Source organism: Thunnus albacares, chromosome 4, assembly GCF_914725855.1.
Source record: "Thunnus albacares chromosome 4, fThuAlb1.1, whole genome shotgun sequence".
NCBI lineage: Eukaryota > Metazoa > Chordata > Actinopteri > Scombriformes > Scombridae > Thunnus > Thunnus albacares.
In genome coordinates this window covers 18,262,615-18,283,332 of record NC_058109.1, presented here as the reverse complement: position 1 = coordinate 18,283,332, position 20,718 = coordinate 18,262,615, and the positions used below count along the sequence as shown (strand labels likewise).

The following is a 20,718-nucleotide window of genomic DNA, read 5'->3' as shown; positions in this document are numbered from 1 at the left end:
GCCAATGTTTGTTCTTCAATATACAGAAATATTAAGCAAAACAAAGCACTGTATGAACTATTTTGAAATGTATAAGATCCAAGATAAAATGTGCTATATATTTAGAGAAATGCAATTATTTAAATGCAATAATAATTGACGCAGTAGTACGGAAAAATTTACTTGCACACAATTACACTCACACTCAAATGCTTTCCAAGCAGTGTGTTGCTACATGCCGTCAACAGACAAACTCATACAGACACTGAAAACCCACATGCTCACAACCACACCCATATATGGCATTTCAATAATATATGTAGTTTATTGTTTATTCATTTACACTTGTGAAAATGATAAAAATATAGATAGAAAACAGAAAACAAATAACATATGGAGGGGGTAAGATGAAATCTCACAGGGCTTATGATAACCTTTCACCCCAAAACAAAGCTCAGAGATGAAAGACAACAACACAATGAGAGACAACAGAGGGGAATAAATTGAGAAAGAGTCTTGCAGTAGTAAGGGATGCTTTAACCAGTTTAATTCAAGATAAACAATGTCTACATCAAAATGTTTACAAATGTAGATTTGCTAGCAGTCTGGCTGTAAGAATTTCACTATTGCGCTCCTCTGTATTTGATAGAGAATTGGCAAAAACTGGTCTGCAAACTGAAAAGCTTATTACTCTATCTTGTGTTTTACATTTGAACTTCTCAATCCAGTGGAAAGCATTATTCATCACAATATTACTCAGATTTGATGTATGTGGAGCTGTAATGATAAGTCGTTTTATCAATTAATTGATCAACAGAACATTAATCACCAACTATTTTGATAATCGATTAATTGTTTGTTCATTTTTTAAGAAAAATACATAGATATGAATATTTTCTGGTTTGTTAGTCTTCTATGACAGTAAACTGATTATCGTAAGGTTGTGGGCTGTTGATAGAGACCAAACATTTTATGACTAAACAACTAATCAAGAAAATAATCGACAGATTAATCTATAATGAAAAAATCTTAAGTTGCACCCCTGTATTTCAAGGTAACATACACAGTACAATCAAGGGATTAATTATTGGTCTTGTCAACGTCAGTTCCAACACTCTTGCAGCATAGTAACCTGATGTCCACTCATGTTCTTGGTATATGCCAAAAACACTAACATATTCTGAAAATTCTAAAATATGCTAAGATATGGCTAAATACACAACTTTTGTTTGTTACTAGCCTCGTCGGCTGTTTATGACTGCACTCACTACACTTTTGCTTATGTTGGTGTGAGATTTTAACAATGGTCAGTTGGTTTACGTGTGTTGCCGTGTGATTGAAGTGAAGATTGAGTGAAACTGCGTAACAGTTGGAATCCATTGTAACGTTTGTGAATCCAAGCTGACTACAGCTGTCGCCTAATTTCCTATGTTTTTGTTTGCTTTTTGAACTACATTATTCGTACATTACATTATAAACTACATTGTATACTGATATACAGTATATGTACCAGAGTACATATTTTGAACTGGACATTAAACGAGTGTTAACTTTGAATTTGAAGCAGTAAAAGATTAGCAGACTTAAAAAGAAAGCCATTAGCCTTTTTGAACATGAGGTTAATTTAAAGCTAAGCCGTCAACACTTGGTCAATCTGTTTGACATCTCATTATCATGTTTCATTTAGCACTCATCAATCTAAGGGGCAAAGCACAACATTAAAGTTGCTGAGCAAACATTGGAAACATTAGAAATAGTCTACCATATGCTCTTATGTCATGATTAATCATCCTTTTTACACTTTGTTAACTTAGTTCTTGTTTTTCTTCCAGGATAAGAGCTACACCACATTCCAGCATCAAAGACCGAGTGTCGATTCCAATCCTGCTACTCCCACATCTCCTGATCTAACTTTGGATATGCAACTTGAAGTCCAACCTGAATATCATAACATGGACCAAACATCACCAAAAGCCCTTAGTCCAGGTACCACCGACATGAATATTCAGCCCCCATCCAGCAGGAGAGCTGGACCTACTGGGATGGTCCCCACACGCTGCCTCTCACCCAGTGGTAGCAGACAGGACCACAAGTGTGGCCCATGTGGACCAGGGGTAGTGAGCCAGGTTCTGGATGGGAGCAGTGTATCACTGTCCAGGAGACTCCTGCAGGAAGTCAAATTAGATGACTCCAGACAGTGCAAGGTACTGCTCATAATTTTAATGACCATCAGCCCTCATCCAGAGTGCTACTATTTGTCTGAAGGTTTTGTAACACAGAGACTGACTATTATTTTCCACCTCTAATTAACTGAATAGCTATTGATCGGCCATCACACCTAATAACCTTCACTGTGAGACGGCCCATGTTTGATGCTCCATTATACTGCTACAAAAGACATCGCAATTTTTGTGCATTATTGTGTCAACATTCAAAAAGTTCACATTATTTATCCCACACGTGTCACAGTTAAAAACAAGCTTGACTTCCCAATGAACACTTTCTACATTTGTAATAGCAAACTGATTTTACATAATTTGTCAATAATGTCAATGATGAGGGTATTTCTGTCCTATTGAAAAAATATTATTTTCTTTATTGAAACTTTTAATGAAAGAATATTTTTTCATATGACATACTTTGTTATTTTGTTTTTTTTTTGTACTAGCAATTTGATTTGAATTTAAACCAAAAGATTGTGAAAGGGATCCATCATAGTCCGTGCCCCATTATTTTGGTTTTTGACCTGGAAATTTACTTTATAGTTGAGTCTGAGCTGCTCTCATAAATCCCTGTAGGTAACCCACTGTACACTATATGTCCAGCACCAAACAACAAACAGACAAAATCAAGTGGCTGATGTAAAAAGCTGAGCATTAAGCAGGCTTGCCCAAAGATCCAGATATTTTTATTGGTGGAAACCAAAACGGAGCTACAAAGAGAGTGAATATTACAATGTACATTTGTCAGCTGACCAGAAACATGAAAGCTAATATTGCTCGCTGTCTGCTGGATGTGAAAGTTGCACCCTTGCCATAATGACTGTATGAGCTGGTGATGGCTTTGTGTTAACTTATTTTCATGTTTTTTTGCCCCTAAGTGGCCAAAAACAGTTAAATGCAGCTTCAAGCTTTAAGAAATATTTATCCAACTTGCTCTTCCTCACAAAAGATGTCTGATAATATATACCAATATTGGAAAGCCTTCTGTTGATATGCTTAACTCAAATTTTGTAATTTATAGTTCAAATGATCTTCATCCTATTATCCATCCTTATTAAAAGTTCTGATGGCATTTTGTCAAGCTGTCTCTCTTTTCCATACTAATGTGTGATCACTGCTGATTTGGACAGCTAAATAGGACTTGTAAAAAGGTTTGTGATGCCATGCGGAAAAGGATCAGACTGTGGTGTGCTGCGAATTGAGGTAGGCCCTGAGATCCAGGATCAGAGGATAGTCAACTGGAGTGATCACAAAGCCTGAAGGGAGATCTGTCACTTGGCTGTTTCTTTCTGCATTTACACAACTGACTGCTGAGACATACCCCAGCATCCTTCATCAGTGCAGCTCCTGACTACTGATTTGTGCCAACTCCAGCAGGCAGCATGCAGTGAAGGCTTTGACTGAAAGGTTGTCAAAGAAATATGACAAGGAGTTTGTTTCTCTCCCTGCAGCCCTGGCTTATTGTCTGCCATTGATTCAACACCAGGCTTCCTTGCACTTTGTCAGACAAATCAACTTAGCATAGTACTCTCCTAAATCAAAAGCTCCACTGGTAAAAGACATTCTCCCAGAGGGTCAAAACAATGGCTTGTGTCCAGCACTGCCTTGAGCACTGTCTGGGACTACAGTTTGCTTTGTCAACTTTGTGGATTGAGTTGTGTTTAATCTCTTTTTTTTTTTTTGGATAATAATTTTAAAGGAAAAAGAAGACAAGCATGTTGATTCCAGTGCTTGCGACTTACATCTGGTCAGCAGTCTACAAATGCATGGGGATGATGATGATGAGGAGCTCCGAATGCTGGCAAGTCTAAAAAGGGAGCAGGAGGAGGATGAGTGTAGAGCCTCAGGCTTCAGTGCATCAAAGATCCACCAGTGTAACGTCAGCATCAGCATGAGCAGTGACGATGCCTCTACCTGGACCCACATCTCCATGGTCTGTACTATCATACTCGGCTACACTTGATGCTTTATCATACAGTTCTTACTAACAAGCAACACTCAGACACCATTTACGGTCATTAGTAGGTTGACCCTCTTTGTATCTCCTATCTAGAATAATTTAAGTGACCCTCGCTCTTGCTAATTTCCATTCCAAGCCCCTAACTTATGCCACCGTTTAGTACTAATGCTTTCTCTGCTGCGTTTTCTGCACTACAAAGATTATGTAAGGAGAAACACATTAATTGGACTCTTACAGCAAATGTACACTGGCATTATATATATGGTTTCCCCAGTGACTAAAAATGATTTAGGTCATTCGAAATCATCCTGTGAAGTCTTTTTAGAATTCAAAGATAGTATAGTTAGCTCTTGGCTATTGAAGGTCATTTGGACCTATGTCCATTAGCATGAGCACATTGCACTTAGGAGAAGAGAACATTGCCCTGTCTGGCTCCTACTGGGTCATCTGTAGGATCCCCAGTGAATAAAGTTATTACAAATGCTCAGGTTATAGGCCTGCTACCTTTTCTGTACATATAGGTATCTGTTAATATCCTGAGATTCAAGTAGAACACAATGAATAGTGGTATTACCACAGGGATTATCATTTCATGGTCCTTTTCTTTTTGAGGACACGGCAATGGGATCTCCATTAAAAACATGTACAGTATCTACAGACCTTACAGTAGGTACAGTCTTCCACAGGGACAGGATGAGATTTAGTCATCCAATGCTGTATTTGAATCAGCTGCAGTGTTTTAGAATCCTAAATATACAAATGGCAACAGCACCACCATCAGCATGTTAAGAAAATGCTTGCCATGGGATCATCTAGTAAAAAAAAAAAAAAAAAAAGAAGAAGAAGAAGAAGAAAGGACGAGAGATAAAGAAAAACGCCAGTCCCAAACATATGTATGTGTCAAATGGAAATATAGTTTTGGTGGTACTGTGCTAAATACAGCAAATAAAAAACAGACCTATTAAGTGTCTGTCAAAGACAAAACAAGAGGTGGTTATGAGACCTACTGTGGGAAGAGAACAGTTACTGTCTGATGCTGGGACTCCACTGCAGCTGACAAGCCATTTCTTATCCACCCTGTTGTCATCCATACTGTTGCTGTTGCTGTCTCTGTTGTTACGGCAACTGTTGAACACAAAAGAATCAACTCATAGATTATATTATTCACATATGAAGCTATATTTCAGACACCTACATATATGGCCCTGGATTAACATATTCTATATTATCTACAGGCACAGGACTGTTGTAAGAACTGAACTTGGACCATGGGGTTTGATTACAGCAAAAAATGACAGATTGAGTCAGACAAAGAGCAAGAATGAAAACATGCAATAAATAGAACTACAACTAAATTCATTTTTAGTGTAGAATACTCTCACCCTCTTGGGTTTAAAACAGGCTTTCTTCTTTCACAGAGAATAGTTGAATAGTTAGTTCTGACATAAAGGCAATTTATAACATAGATCTAATGATGGTATGAAATGTTTATGAGGTTTCAGCCCATATCATTTTTATCAACCATTTTCACAAATAATTAGTCATTTTTTCCACTAAATTCCAGCATCTACCATTGTACCTTTAAAATGAGGATAGATTATACTCAGATTTATCTTCCTGTATAAAGATGATGACACAGTTCTGCTGCTGGCTAAAATTATGTCAGTCAGTTTTTGTGCCAGAAGCTCTTGCAACTAACCATAATATCTGTCTCTTTCAAATATGCAAGAGCAGGTTTAGAAGAAAAACAGGAATTTGAGCTATTTTTTATTCTAAATGTTTTGAACAGAGCATAATTGCCTGCAATGAGGGTATATTTAGAAATGTATGAATCTGGGTTTATACCCACCCTTGAGGACCAAGCAGTCATTATTTTGATGTTAGGTTGACCAGAAATTCCCAGAAGGTGCGGTAAATGCCAAAAGCATATATGATGTGAGCGTCCCCCTAGCATATACATTCAGAGCAACATAGTCAATGTTCTAAAGAAGAATTAAGTAATTATACAGTGAAACAGTTCTTAACATAAGTCAATACACCCCTTTTACTTTTCCTGTCACATCTAAAATCATTATGTCCAGCAATATTTATGTCTTCATTTGGAATACTGGCATTGAGCATCTGGTGCAGTTTAAAGTCCAATTTTGGATGAAAGCTCCTTAATATCTGGGAGAGTAAGGCTGAACCTGTAATATTTCTTAAAATCAAAGGAGGATTATTAATTTTAGATGTGTTAGGAGAGAAAATAAAGCGGAAGAGTAGTGATAGGTCTGAGATTCACTAATGTAAGTTTACTTGGCATGTGATTCTGTGGGGGCAGTAGTACAATAGGGGGATAAACAGAAGGAATTGAATACAGAATAGAATAGTTTCACAACCTAAGTACTGCTGCAGGTTTCTGCAGAGTTTTACGTCTCCATAACTCGACGCTCGCAAAGGGCCAGAAATAATGCGTAGAGTATAATGCATAGTTGATCGGAGACAAGTAAAGCTCTTTTAGGTTTTTTTTATGATGCACAGGGGTGGGTGTGTAGAAGGAGCTGGGTAGTGGAATTTATTTAAAAAAAATCTGAGAAGCAGGATAGCTAAATGTTTTAGTATCAGCCAGGGAGTGAGGACCCAGGCTGTGTCATCCCTGGTGTGTAGTGACCTCTCAGCCAACACTTGCTCTGGGTTGTTCTGGGATGCTGTACAACAGGTAGTGTCATCACACTGACTCTTTTGAGATGGTACATCTACAGGGAGCCGACATTGCTGTGTTCACACTGCTGACCACCTTTTGCAGTTGGATTAAGAGATGCTGTCTTTACAAAATAAGTGATGTACTTCAGTTACCAGCGGATGTGCTTCTAATTGTTTAAAGTGTTGCCTTTGATGCTGTAGTTAATGCAAGTTTGAACAACCAGTTGAGGCACTGGGTTTATTTCTACAGATACAGCACCGAAATGATTCAGCTCCTACCTCCTCAAAACAATTTTCCCCATCACCTTACAGGTAACTCATCATCATCAGTACATATTACCTGCAGAATTCCACAGGGTACAATTTTAGAAGAGGATTACGTAAAGAAGGCACTGGAGTACACTGAAAACTAAATTTATTCAAGCAATGCAAGGACTACAGCTTCGACATGCTTGCTTCTTCATCAAAGTCATGTAATGTAATAGCCTTTAAACAGGCACTAGGCTTAAATAGCCTCCTGAGGCTATAATATGGTCCTTAGCTTTGACAAGATGGAGAGAGAAGCACTTGTGTTTCTTTCTCCGCTGAAGAATTCTGTATATTGAGTGAAACAATTCTTGTCTTCTGCTTCTCGTTAATGTCTCGGTTGCATTCTTACAGCTCCCAAAGAATGAAGCTGTTGGTATTTTAAAAGGTCCCAATCGTAAATAAATCACAACTGCTATTCTCTGTTTCCCTACAGTGATTACATCTAAATTTCTGAAGATTTTACAGATCCCTTGATCTTTGTTTGTTCACTCTTGTTTTGTGTGTCTTGCTTCTCCATTTTTCTTTTGTATTTTCTCTCGTTTGCCAAAAAGGCACCGATCTTTCATACTTGACTTGTTAGTCAGCTTGCATTGCACTCAATAATAGAAATGGACTTTCTCTTGACCTGTGCAGGCTACACAAGGATTTCAATTAATTGTAAGAGCTTTATGCTTATTTTGTGATTGTGCTAAGGTTTTTGTGAAAATTTCTGCTTAGGGTTCTTCCAACACAGTTGCTGATGTGCACCTGTAACTTTTAATGAGACGTTGTGTGTGGTATTTGGAATTTGAGTTCACATTCTGGTCAGTGGTCTCTCTATAAAAGACATGATGCTCCTCACCCTGTATTTAAACCTAAGTGATGCTTAGTAGAAAGACAGAAATTATTAAGTGGCATGATGACATGGTTGACTTCTCTGGCAAGGCTGCAGTAGATTTATTCATAGATGAGCTTAGAAATAGGATGTACATTTGCATGCGACCAGTATTGCAGTACACTTCAACAGTTGCCCAGTGACACTCTTATCTGTCATTTCTGTTGAGAGACAACCATCATTTGTCAATCTTCAATGTTAGTCTGATGGTGATGACATGGTGGCCTTCATTACTGGGCTAAAATGAATGAAATACGCCCTTCTGAAGCAGAAACATTTTCAATCTTGATGTGCAGTGAGTGTATGTTATATTCCTTTTATGCTCCAACAGATCACTTACTGGTCTTTTTAAACATCCTGGAAATAACTTATAATAAATAAAAAGAAAAGAATAATAAGAAATAGAAATAATAATATTTTTTAATACATTTTTGTAAGTACTTGAGATAGATGAGTATTTGGGGATGTTTTTAACACAACCTTACTTTTCCCTTCTCTTACTGATCTAGCCATCTAATCAGGGTCACCACTATCAGAAGGAAATGAACCCCCTCCTGTGCTCAAACCCCAGGTAAGCAAGCATGTGCCAAACACACTAGCAAAAATACTTCACTCATCTCCAGATTTGTACATTTATAGTAAAAAAAGTAAAAAGTAGCCATCATCTAAGATTACACTTGTATAGTGTTATCTATTGAGCATTTAAGTTGTGCTATAGTTGTTTTTTTTTTTTTTTTTAGAAAGAATTGAACATGCTGTCTGGAACAGACTGTTACTAACTAAGTCTTGGCAAGTAGCAGTGATTTATAGCATTTTTAGAACTTATATTTGACTGCATATACATGAAACACACTGAAATTCATAAACAGGTGGTAACTGGTGACTGCAGAATTAAGGCTAAATGTCAACCGTCAGATCTGCAGACTGAGGCTTATCTCCCTCACAGATGAGTACAAATAAATTGAGTATGTGCCAGGTACTGTAGTTTTCTTCTCCCTTAACTGCTGTTCTTATATTCACAAGTTTAGATTATTTTTTCACTCATTATTGTGCTTGTCAGATTCATCACTTTTTTGACACTTTATATCTACTATAAAACTGCTGGTACACATGATGTTTTGGGTTCAAGTCCTCCAAAAGTGAAAAGCAGGGGTTAGGCTCATCATTTAGCACTGTTTTTTAGCGCCCTTACAGGGAGAAATCTATCATTGATGAGCCAAAGGTCAGTTTCTGCACAGGAGGAGCCTTGGTGGTTCGGAATGCAAAGCAGCCACGAGACATGTTTCACCTTGTTTTACCTACCGACAGGTTCAAACCAAAGTAAAAAGTTAAAGTTCCAACCATAAGAAGAAAACATATTGATGAATGGGGCTATATTACTTGAGGAGGAAGAATAACTTACAACTACTGTTTTTAATATTTGAGAAAGTTTGTCCAACTTCAGACATATGCAGTGCTATGAAGATCACATATTATGAAAACCCACTAAATGAAGACAGAGGTTGACAAAGTGGGTACATCAAAAAGGTAAATTACAACACTTGTCATGTGTTGAACATTACAGATTGTTATTATTCAGCAGTGAAAATGTACGTAAGAGTACCTAGATTTTTTTTAAAGGAAGTTAACTGGGCTTTGTAGTCATGGCAAAATGAAAACGAAATTATGCACAGTGTAACCCTCACTGACATTTAAGTCAGATCTGTTTTTGTGATGTTCCTTAAATGGGAAAAAGCACAAGGCTCGAGTCAAATAGCTCTTGGAGGCAGGTTTAATATGTTGATTTAGAGGACGAAGTAGAGGGAGCTATCTTCTGAAATACCTTCAATGCTATCATTAATAATACAAGATCACAGATTAACATTGGGAGCGTATTACAGTATACAGTGCAATCTCAAAGAGTGAATTCTGGGCAGTATCTAAAGCTGGCACAAAAGCACTGTATTTCCACAACCTTGGCAGTGTATGGATGGACCATGGGGGGATCTGGAGACCCTGCATAGCCTCGCAGCAAACGCCTTATAAGCCTCGTTTGTGCACATCTCCATCTCTTTCTGGGTGTACACATCCATGCGGCATGTTACAAAAGAAGACAAAGAAATTGCATCATAGTTCCGCCACTCAAATTATGCAGCCTCTTCCTCCCTAACACTTCTGATTTATTGATGCAAAGTAAGGTGGCATGGTGTGAACATGTGTAGACACTTGTTTATTTACAGATTTAATTTTTGGTGTTATTATATTAAAATTGATTTTTATTGTTAAATTTATTACACCGGATTAATAGTGTGGACAACTGGAAACATTTTTTAGTTTTCCTTGTACGAACTTGTCTTCAGGCTGTTTGAATATTCAGTCAGGTTTTGCTTTTTGATTGAATGTCCACCTGATATGAATATTGCTACTGACAGCCACCTCAAACACTTTGCACTCCTTGGCTCGTCTCACGCAGCACTACAGCATCCACAGCTGTACCACTGAAATTCGACTTCGAGGCAGGCCTTGATTTACATATTAAAGAGCAGCTGCACAGGATTAATCGTTGTTTTCATCCTTTTTCTTTTAGGCGTCGCATTCTGAGACACCATTACAGTCAATTCTGTCATAGTGGGTTTTTTTTTTTTTTTTTTGAGCATCTATCATCAATATATCAAATGTGAAATCGCATATAAGACTGTCATAGAGAGTAGATATTCAGTTGTTTTGCACTAAAGACTGCCGCGAACTTCAATACAATTGCTAGGATGTCAGACAAACCTTGATTCACTGGGAGATATCTGGAAAGTTTCATTTCAATATAATTCACCACTGTGAAAAACAGTGTATTGCTTGAATTAAATCAAACTAATGTATTCCTTTTATCACCGGTTCTGCCATATATGGATTACAATGACTTTAAGACCTATGAATTTAATCACTCTCATCAAGTCCCACTTAACAGTTGGAAGTCCAATTTGCAGCTCTGTAGCAGAGACCCTTGTCCTTGAAAATTGCTTCCACTAACTTTTGTACTATATTCCTGCCTACCATGCAGGGGTATCAAAGGGGTTTTTAGAGAGGGGTAAATGCCTATTGTTAGAAAAAGAAACCAGAGCCTCCGTGTACTTAATCACCTAAAGGAATGAGGTTATAAATTCATGCTTAAATGCATGGAGAGATCTGATATAAATGAATCGTCCTGTTTGTTTGATTTTCAGTGGGTTGAATTTAATCTGTGGTGACCGTGCTTAAACATGTATGCGTAGGCCTTTTTCAACTACTGTTGACAGGATCTTGAGAACTTTTACTTCACTGGTGCATTTAGTTCCAGATGCTACATCACGAAAGTGAAGTGTACCTACAATATGTTATTTTTGTATTAACTTCACTGGAAATGTTTTGTAGTATACAGTACCAGTCAAAGATTTGGACACACCTTTAATGAGAAAGTGTGTCCAAACTTTTGACCGGTGCTGTGTATTGTAGTAAAGTATTAACATATGTAGATTTTGTTAGTAATAGCATCATACAAACCATGAAAAATGGTGTATGTACTTTGCTTTTAGAGAGAGTGACATCATCGATCATTGCCATTCTTGATGGTGAGACAGGCCGCGCAGAGACGAACACTTGAATTGCCTACTGTGTCAGTTGAATATTACGCTGAAGAAGACTACGGTTCCTCATTGAATATGCTATGATGTGCTCTTATAAGATGGTTTGCCCAGAGGCAGAGGATGTAAATGGTAAATTGTGCAGCTGATGTATAGCCTAAAATGATTATGAATTATGTTCAACAAATGAATCTCTGCAGTGCTTCCAAGTAATAATTCATCTTCTGACATTTTTTTCTCTTGCTCTAATCTGTTACTCTGTACTAAAGGAGAATTGTTTTCATTCCCTGGAAAATGACTGATGTATACTTGTAGCCTGTGTACTTTTGAGACATGGAGGATAAATTCATATGGAGAGAAAAAAAACTCTTATTCTCACAGACACAGGCCAAAATGTGAACACTTGGAAGTCACAGCTTGAGCCAGAATCTAATAAATGATCCTTCAGGCGAAAAACCGTGAGGCCGAGAGGCTAAGTGTGCAGGAGAAGTGGCTCAAGGACAGTGCAAGTTTGGTTAGGTCTCTGAGAGCAAACGATAATGGGGATTTTTTTTGTTAAGATGTCATGTAGAGGCAATTTGATGTGCTGGGTGCAGTAGTAGCATGGTGAGTGTAATGGCATGTGTTGTCATTACTGTGTTCCTTTATGGTCTTTTCCCTAGGGAGTGGATGGATGTGCTCAGCCCTCCCATTATGCCTCCCAGCCGGCGGAGAAGGTCAGACAACACAGGGAACCATTGTGAAGGTCTAATCGGAGGTGGGGTAACCTTAATTTTGGTCCTTTTGCCCCTAGACACCCTTTTATGTCCTTTAAAGTCAGGGAGACAGCAAAAATCTGAGGGTCTAACATTAAACAGACACAAAAAACACACAATTGCAGAGCTAATGGAAACATTCACCGGTGTCAGAGCTTACAAAAATGTTATGCTTCCACCAAAGACTGCGCACAGCATGGTAGGAAAGCATGTGAAACTGTGTCTAATTAAGGGTAAAAAAAAAACCCCCAAAAAACCAAAACATAAGAGTGAAGCTCTCTGTCCTCCACATAACTCCAAAGGTCAGAAGAGACAGGCTCATTACAGGTCTGTACCCCCTAGACACATCGACAAGGTTAATTGATGAAACCTTTCCAGTTTACAACATCATTTTTAAACCTCTTACACAATGTGTCTTATAATTAGTTTTCATTATCGTCGCCGAAGTTCAGATAAGATAAAATGTTCCTCCTGGAGCCTTCCATAACCTTTTTAGCATTTAACTGCCTGTCAGTTTAACAGCTAAATTCCCCCTGCTTTAAAGTAGTGGGGATTACAGGGAATCTCTTTACAGCTTCATAATGTGGTAGTGGGTCTGGGTGTCTCAGGTCTTGATTGATGAGACAAAAAAATGGCAGTGGCAGAAAACTTTTATGTAAATCCACCTGAGTCTGAAGGTCACCCCCGCTATTCACGCTTCTCATTTTATTCCAATAACAGCTGATAGATTAGCGCCTTATTCATATCTGGCACGGCTATGCTACTGTGCATAAAAAATACAATATAAATTTTACATTTATACCTGCGCAATTTCCATTGAGTTTTATTACTGTAGCAATTTTATCTACGCATGTTTTGAACAATTGCTTGTAAATGTTGCAGAGTAATTTTCTTGCATTATTGCAGGAGGAGATGAGTCGGCGAATGAAGAGGAGAATGAGTATTTAAATCTGCTCTATGATCCGTGCCTGAACTGCTATTTCGATCCAAAGACAGGGAAGTACTATGAACTAGCTTGACTCAAATCTAAATTCATAAATCAGAAGACAGTGGATGAGTGGCTGCAGGTTTGTTTTTTTTAGGCCTAACTTATTGATCAGGAACAAATACCCCATTAACAAGAACCTTCTCAGGTTGCTACTTTTGTTCTTGAGAAACTAACATGATGCTTTGTGTCACCATAAGTAGTGTCATAAGGGCGTAGAACTCAATGAATCAGATGCAAGCTCTTTTTGCAAGAAATTGAGTTGTTGCCCATTTACTGACAGTTGCACATCTGACGGTAAAAAAGTCTTTTCACAGGATTCTTGGCTAGCAAATGAATATGTAAGACATCAAACAATACATCCTAGAGCTTCTTTTTATCAAGATTATTTCTGACATTTAAATTCTACTCTGATTTACTATTTGAATGTCATTTTTGTTCTTATCATTCATCATTGTTTGTATAAAAAAGTAATTGAAAATACATTGATGTGTGTATATTGTCAGAATTAAGTGTCTCATTGTGTCTCCTTGTGTTTACCTGGATTTTAATTAAGGTTGGGCAGAGTTGTGCTCTCCCATATTTTTAATAGCAAAAACAATAAAAAGAAGATGATTGATGTAGATACACTTGAGATGTTGAACATTCCAAAGTTAAATTGTCCCTTGTAATAATTGCATTCACAAATGAACCTGTAGCTATGATTTTTTTTTTTTTTAACAGCCTGTGAATGTAACCAGCAGTAACAACAGACGGGATGAGCATGGGGGCTGGCAGGTCTTTTCATCAATCTTGCCAAAACATTGCACCTGATGAGAGGTTGATAGGAGATTGATTCATCATTTTCAGCCTGAGATGAATTGTTGCTTTCACAATGGAAGCAAAAACAAAAACAGGAGGATAAAAAAAATACCATAAACTTTGTGATTGCCAGTAGTTTTAATCAGTGGCTGACCAACAACCGGTCTAGACAGCATAACTGGCTTGGGTCAGAGGCAATCTTTTGGTCAAAATTGAGTTTTAGAATTTGTGGACAAGCCATGACTTGTCAAAACAAGACCTTCGACTTCGAAATCATTTGGACACAAAAAAAATTGGAAAGAACTGGCCCTAGAAATTGTGCCACAGTAATAACTGTATGTACGTTTCACAGTTTTATACTTTAAACATGATACATGGCTGAAGGAATCATCATGGTTTCCCTTTCTGATAGACAGCCAAACTTCAACTTATACGTCGCGTTTGATAGAAACATTGGCAGGTCATGTGATACAGTGCTGCTACATGTTTAGTGGAAGTGGGCGTGGAAACGCTGCAAGTCGCATTGTCGCAACAGGTGAGAGCAACTAGGAAGTAAACAACCGTGGCGTTCAGCCCAGCGGCAGACAGAAAGCATTTCTATGAAATATTTTACATTTCTCCACATCAAACTGGTAAAACTTGATCTTGTAGAATGCACTGACTGAGCCTCATGTCTATGGAGGGAGATAATAGATTGACTCGACTTTTAAGTTCTCAAGGATGTCAGCACAACAGGTACGTAAAAACATATGGAGCCATTACGTTGAACTGATCCAAAACTACAAACACGTCGTTTTGAGCTGCTTAAGTTCGCAGACCTGCGTTTAAAACAACTGCGTCTGTAACGTTATTTATGAACTTGTTGACATACGTAGTTTTTGGAAGAATCAAACAGCTGATAACAGGTGACCTATTTAAGACAGTAAGCACCACATTTGGGGAGGGGTGTTAAAGCTCACTATATAAACTTCATGTCACGACTATTATTGCACAGAACTCACCATTCAGATATCTGGAGTCACTCAGGTTACCAAAGTCACTTCTCTTTCAGGGCAATTGTAATGCAAAGAAACTCAAATAAATTCACAAGGGGGTAATAGTGTCAGATTCGGGTTCAAACCCATTCATGAGGTGTCTGCACAGACTGCAGAATTTTCAGGAAAAACTACAGATGTTGACTTTTTTTTTTTTTTTTGGCTTGAAAGCTGCTTTTCAACTGCAGAGCCCATTGTCATTTAGTATCTTATAGAGTATTATAAGGGAAAAGAAATTTTGGAGTCTGTAAGAAAACTTGCAAAGCTCAAAGCTTCCAGTCATTTTTAAAAATTCATGTCCAGACTGTGCTCAGGAGAAATTCTGACAGATTTTTACTTTTATTGAAAGTAAAAATTGGACAGTGTTATGTTTCTATTAGGGCTGCAACTAACTACTCTTCATTTTCAATTAATCTGCCTAATTATTTTCTCAATAAATCTATTGTTTTGTCTATGAAATAAAAGAAAAATAGTGAAAAATGCCCAGGGTGACATCTTGAAATGTCTTGTTTTGTCTGATCAACAGTCTAAAACCCAAAGATTTTCAGTTTATTGTCATGTTTGACACAGAAAAAGCTTCACATTCTCACACTGGAGTAGCTGCAATAAATGACTGAAACAATTATTTGATTATCAAAATAGTAGACTAATCAATCAATGAATTGACTAATCATTGCAGCTCTACTTTCTACATGTTTTATTCAGATGATAAGCGAGCTGATTAATCAAAGGCACATTAATGCGAATATGTCACAAGCGTGGTGATAAAATCTGTGTCACTACCTCATCGCTTATTTTTCTTTGCTGACACCTCACCTGTGTGATTAATTTCTGCTTGTGAATTGTTAATTTTTTGGCGGCACTCTGTGAATCCTAATTATCACTCCAAAAACTATTACTAGTGCTCTCACCCTCTACTCCTACCATTTACCTGCGAGTGACTTGGCCAGAGATTCACACCCCTGCTGTTGAGCCTTTTGGGTTGTACTGTACACCAGTGTGAATCCATAACACAGCTGTTCAGCTGTCATATCTCCTACCCGTATTTCCTTTTTATTTGAGCCACACATCATGAACTGAGCTGTTAGGTTTATGGGCTCTTTAACTATCCCACTATTAGATCTTATTGGATTCATTTGTCTTTTCAGGTTGGGATGAGGCTCCACCCTGGGATTATTGCATCAGTGATTTTTGTGTCTGTGGCGGCAATAGCTGCTGCTGTATTGATCATCCGAAAATACTGCTTCCCCGTCAAGTAAGCAAGTTTAATTAACGAGCCTTAATGTGATTATTGTAAATAATTTGTGTGGTGAATACATATCACCCTGGCCTGTCGTTTTGCTTTATTCCAGCGATGTGACATACAGATATTCATTGCTGAGGCGGCTGGAGGATCAGGGTTCAACCGTGACAGAGGAGGATGGCGACAGGGGGCCCGGCACAGCGGGAGAGGAGTCAGACGAGGTCAGTGCATCGCAGTTCTCCTCACTGTAGCTTTCATTGTCACGTGTCCCACAGTGCAAGTTGACACAGCTGTAAGTTTCCACATCACATGTCATTTGTTGCTTCCTTTTCCTTTTTTTTTCTTGTGACAGGATCTTCTGGAATAAATCTGTTGCCGCACTGCTGCCGGACTGACTGGAGAGGAGTTTATTGTGGATGAAATGTGAGGTTTTGTTTCTGGATTTGTATTTATGAAAGTTTGAATTCTTAGCAGTCTTACCTCTTTATGCGTAATGTGAAATACTGTCAATGACACTGATGGGTCAACCTTGAGCCTTTCATACTGTAATACCTGACGTACAATGCTTTTAAAGCTGCATTAGCATTGAATCAGAAGACTACAGGTAATGTAAAAAGCCTGTGACTATCAGATTTTTCCTGTTTTTCACTTGTATATGTAATGCTCTGTCAGTCACTATGAGAGAAAAAAAAAATCTGATTAACTTTGCTATGATGAAAAGGTCATAAAACCAGTAAAAAGAGAGCAAATAAAAATGCAATTTGCCGGCAGCACATTAATACACATGAAATGAAAGAATAAATAAACCTGTGGCAACAATTAAAGTAGTTTCCAGAAGAATTTAACAGCAACAAGATAATAATTTGCTTATATATGGTTAAATATTTGTTACTAAATATACTATTATTATACTATACTTTTTTAATTATACTTTTATACTAAAGCATATTTTTGTAAAAATGACAATTTAATACATTTAATTTATTTCCACTTATTACATTTTGCACTTTAACATTTTTTTTCAGTGTGATCACAGAACAGGCCTGAGTACACAACATTATCCAGCAGTTATGAAATAAGTGGCTGCTACAAAGCATCACATGGTGATTTGACATTTCAGATGTTTCAAACGCCCTAATTGACTTGCAGCTAAAAATAGTCCGACTGAAACGGCAGCTATCTACCAGTTGGCCGCTTCCCTTTGAAACATATTTTCCTTTTCATGCTAACATTAACCCACTTAAAGTAAATTTGCTGTAGAGTTCAGAGGACCACATACTCTTTAATGGACTTCTAGGCTAAGTGATGTTGCAGCAGCCCAGAGATGGTTTTTTTGACAGCTACATTTACCACCAAGGAAAAAAAAAGTGAACATCAGTGTCACAGGATGCTAGTGTCAGCTCATGAATCATTAATCAGAAATCATTTTGCTTTGCTTTCCCTTTTCAGTTTTGAAAGTATGATCACAAATGTAAGCAATGGAATCAGTCTATTGTCATCAGTCCTTTCTTGATAGCAGTTTAAAGTTCATGTTTTATTACTAACATCCAACGATGGGGTTTGCTGTGCAGTTACTGATGACAGTGTGAATGATGTTAATGATGCACACTGTGTATCATTTTACATACTGGTGCATTTGAATATTTATGTTATTAAATATATTCATCCTGCAAACTGGCTGATGTGTTTGCCACCTTCTGGGATTATCCTCGTTTAGTCCAACTCATGACTTTAATGATTTATTTTCTGTCTCTTATCTAAAGAGTATCCCCGCTTTGTTAGAAAGGAAATATTTATTGTTAGTACTGCTTTTTTGTTTGTTTGTTTGTTTTGTTATTATAAAAAAGGTGCAAAATGTTATGTTTGGTTCCCTCAGTGTTATTCAGTCCTTTGACTCTCTGAGTGCACAATGTTCCTTCTGATCAGTAATCAGTAGTGCACAAAGACCCTCTGCTGGTCCTCATCAGTATTACGCCATGTTAAGAATTTACAGTCCTAATTGGTTAATATTCTGTAAACATCTGCTGTCATATAGTAAAGTTCTTGTCATGTAATGGCCTAGTGTTTGTGACTTTCAAGCAACTGATGAACCTGTGGTGGAAGAAGAACTCAGATCCTTTACTTAAAGAGTATCAATGTAAAAATACTTCATTATTAGTAAAAGTCCTGCATTTAAAATCCTGCTTAAGTAAAAGTATAGAAGTTTGACCAGTGCAACAAACTTGAAGTATAAGTAAAAGTATGTGTCTTGCAAAAAATTAGGTTGTGACTGACATATTCAATACATTTAATAGTCACTGAATAAGAAGCATTTTATTATAGCTGGTTACTTTATAAAATAAATCTGAGGGGTTGTGAGATGATAGATGGATAAGAAAGAAGAAAAAAAAACTTCTAAACTTTCCTTTAATCTTTACGCAATAATTTTTGCAATATTGAATAGTTTTATATCCTTGGGCCTCAAACAGTTATTTATTTGAGGGGAAATGTCTCTTTGATGGAACATCTGAAACATGACAAGGAGACGTAACTACACACTGGAGCCAAACATGTTGAGAACAACTGGTTTAATCTTTAACAATGCAGTGCAATTTTTAAGCTAATCATGTTATTTTATGGCACATTTTAATCCAAAAAGTAACCAGTAACTAAAGCTGTGAAATAAATGGAGTAAAAAGTACAATATTTCCCTCTGAAATAGTAGTAGTATCAAAGTAGTAGTAGAAGTATCAAAAGTACAGTATTTGAGTGAATGTAATTAGTTATATTCCACCACTGCATAGAAGGTAATTTATCATTACTTTAACAAACAGGCCAGCCAGATTCAACATGAAGCCAGTGACAACGTTTGGGTAGGAAATGGGGGGGAAAAGATTCATATATCAGATATTAACAGTTTTCAGGTGTCAGATAGGACAAAATATTTCATTGCATTTATCGTATCTAAGCAACATCTAAATATTAGTTCACAAACATTTAATTCCTGTGTTTTATTATTTTCTTTATTATAGTCAAGGATTACTTACTGGACTGATTAATTGATATAAACTGAAATGAAAAGGACTAAAAATTGATTTCAGCATAATTTTCAAGCCTTGTTATGTGACATTGACATTGTGTGACAAAATGACATTGTGGGATTTGTAGTAACTAGATCTCAACAAATGAACACCTGTGGTAGATTTTGGACCAATGTGTTGCACACATGTTGTTCTTCACTACCATCATCAAAACTCCAAATGAGGGAATATGTCTTGGATTGATGGTTTTCATCCGTCCAGCAGAGGTTCACAGGCTTGAAGAATCTTTGCCAAGGAGCACTGACGCTGTTCTGAAGACTCGTGACTCAACACCTCACGAAGACATTTTGTGCTGCTTTTTTTTTTTCTTAAATTTTTCACCCATCTCTATATGTGTGGTTTGCTCTTCAGTAGTCACATTGAACCTTGACTGTTTAAGCAGCTACTCACCTTTTTCCTGATGAAAAAAATGACATAAGATCAAACTTACCACAATAACTTTAATAAAAGTATAATATATATAATATATAACATCACCGCATTACTCCCTGTAGAGAAATGCTTTTTTTTATTTCCAGGCAGGCGAAAACCTGAGCTCAGCTTCGAGGATCAGCTTACTGACATGAGGATTTAACCTTTTCTTTAAGGGATTACTATGCTTTTCACCATCATTTAGTCACCAATCTCTTGTTCATGTGCAAACAGTGTTGCCTGTCAATCAAAAATATGTTTTAATGTCTTCACTGTAATACATTATGTCTACAGAAACACCATAGACCATATTTGACCTGTCTTTATTGTCTGTTCGTGCTCACTCTTAGGCAGGTTTCAGTTGAAAAAGGTATTTTATTCTCAATGATTATTAAATGTATAAACTTTATATGTATATAACTTCATGTTTTATGAATTGATTTACATCTGATTCTGTTATATTTTTAGTTTCTTATCATTGTGTTTGTCTATTGTTTCTCCTTTGATTTTTTTTTCTCACGGTTTGCAGCATTTGTTGTGTATCAGCAGTTTTGTGCAGATAACTCCACACATCATATGGGATTTACTCAAATTTACATACAAATAGAAAAGTCTGATAAATGACACAGTGATTCTTTGAACCCTTTTTTCATTTACTCATCATATTTGAAATATGAGGCCCGTGGCCTTTTTTTTTTTCTCTCTCTCTCTCTCTCTCTCTCTCCTTTTTTGGTGCTTTTCCTTCTCCAGGTTTCAGATGCTTGTTTACCCACCAGCTACACACAGTCTG

At 37.2% G+C, this 20,718-nt stretch overlaps 1 protein-coding gene across 4 annotated transcripts in view; it reads left to right on the top strand.

Moving 5' to 3' along the window:
• cfap20dc (CFAP20 domain containing) overlaps positions 1-18,491 on the top strand; it is a 32,613-nt gene extending 14,122 nt beyond the window's left edge. For 3 of the 4 annotated variants that reach the window (XM_044349366.1, XM_044349365.1, XM_044349363.1), the window contains exons 14-21: positions 1,812-2,183; positions 3,901-4,134; positions 8,536-8,597; positions 12,282-12,376; positions 13,281-14,895; positions 16,343-16,449; positions 16,547-16,658; positions 16,790-18,491. In XM_044349366.1, coding sequence (XP_044205301.1) covers positions 1,812-2,183; positions 3,901-4,134; positions 8,536-8,597; positions 12,282-12,376; positions 13,281-13,393 — 876 coding nt within the window. In that variant the 3' untranslated portion in view covers positions 13,394-14,895; positions 16,343-16,449; positions 16,547-16,658; positions 16,790-18,491. The remainder of the gene's footprint in view (positions 1-1,811; positions 2,184-3,900; positions 4,135-8,535; positions 8,598-12,281; positions 12,377-13,280; positions 14,896-16,342; positions 16,450-16,546; positions 16,659-16,789) is intronic. The other variant, XM_044349364.1, reaches the window with a different exon arrangement.
• Positions 18,492-20,718: the final 2,227 nt, after the last annotated feature.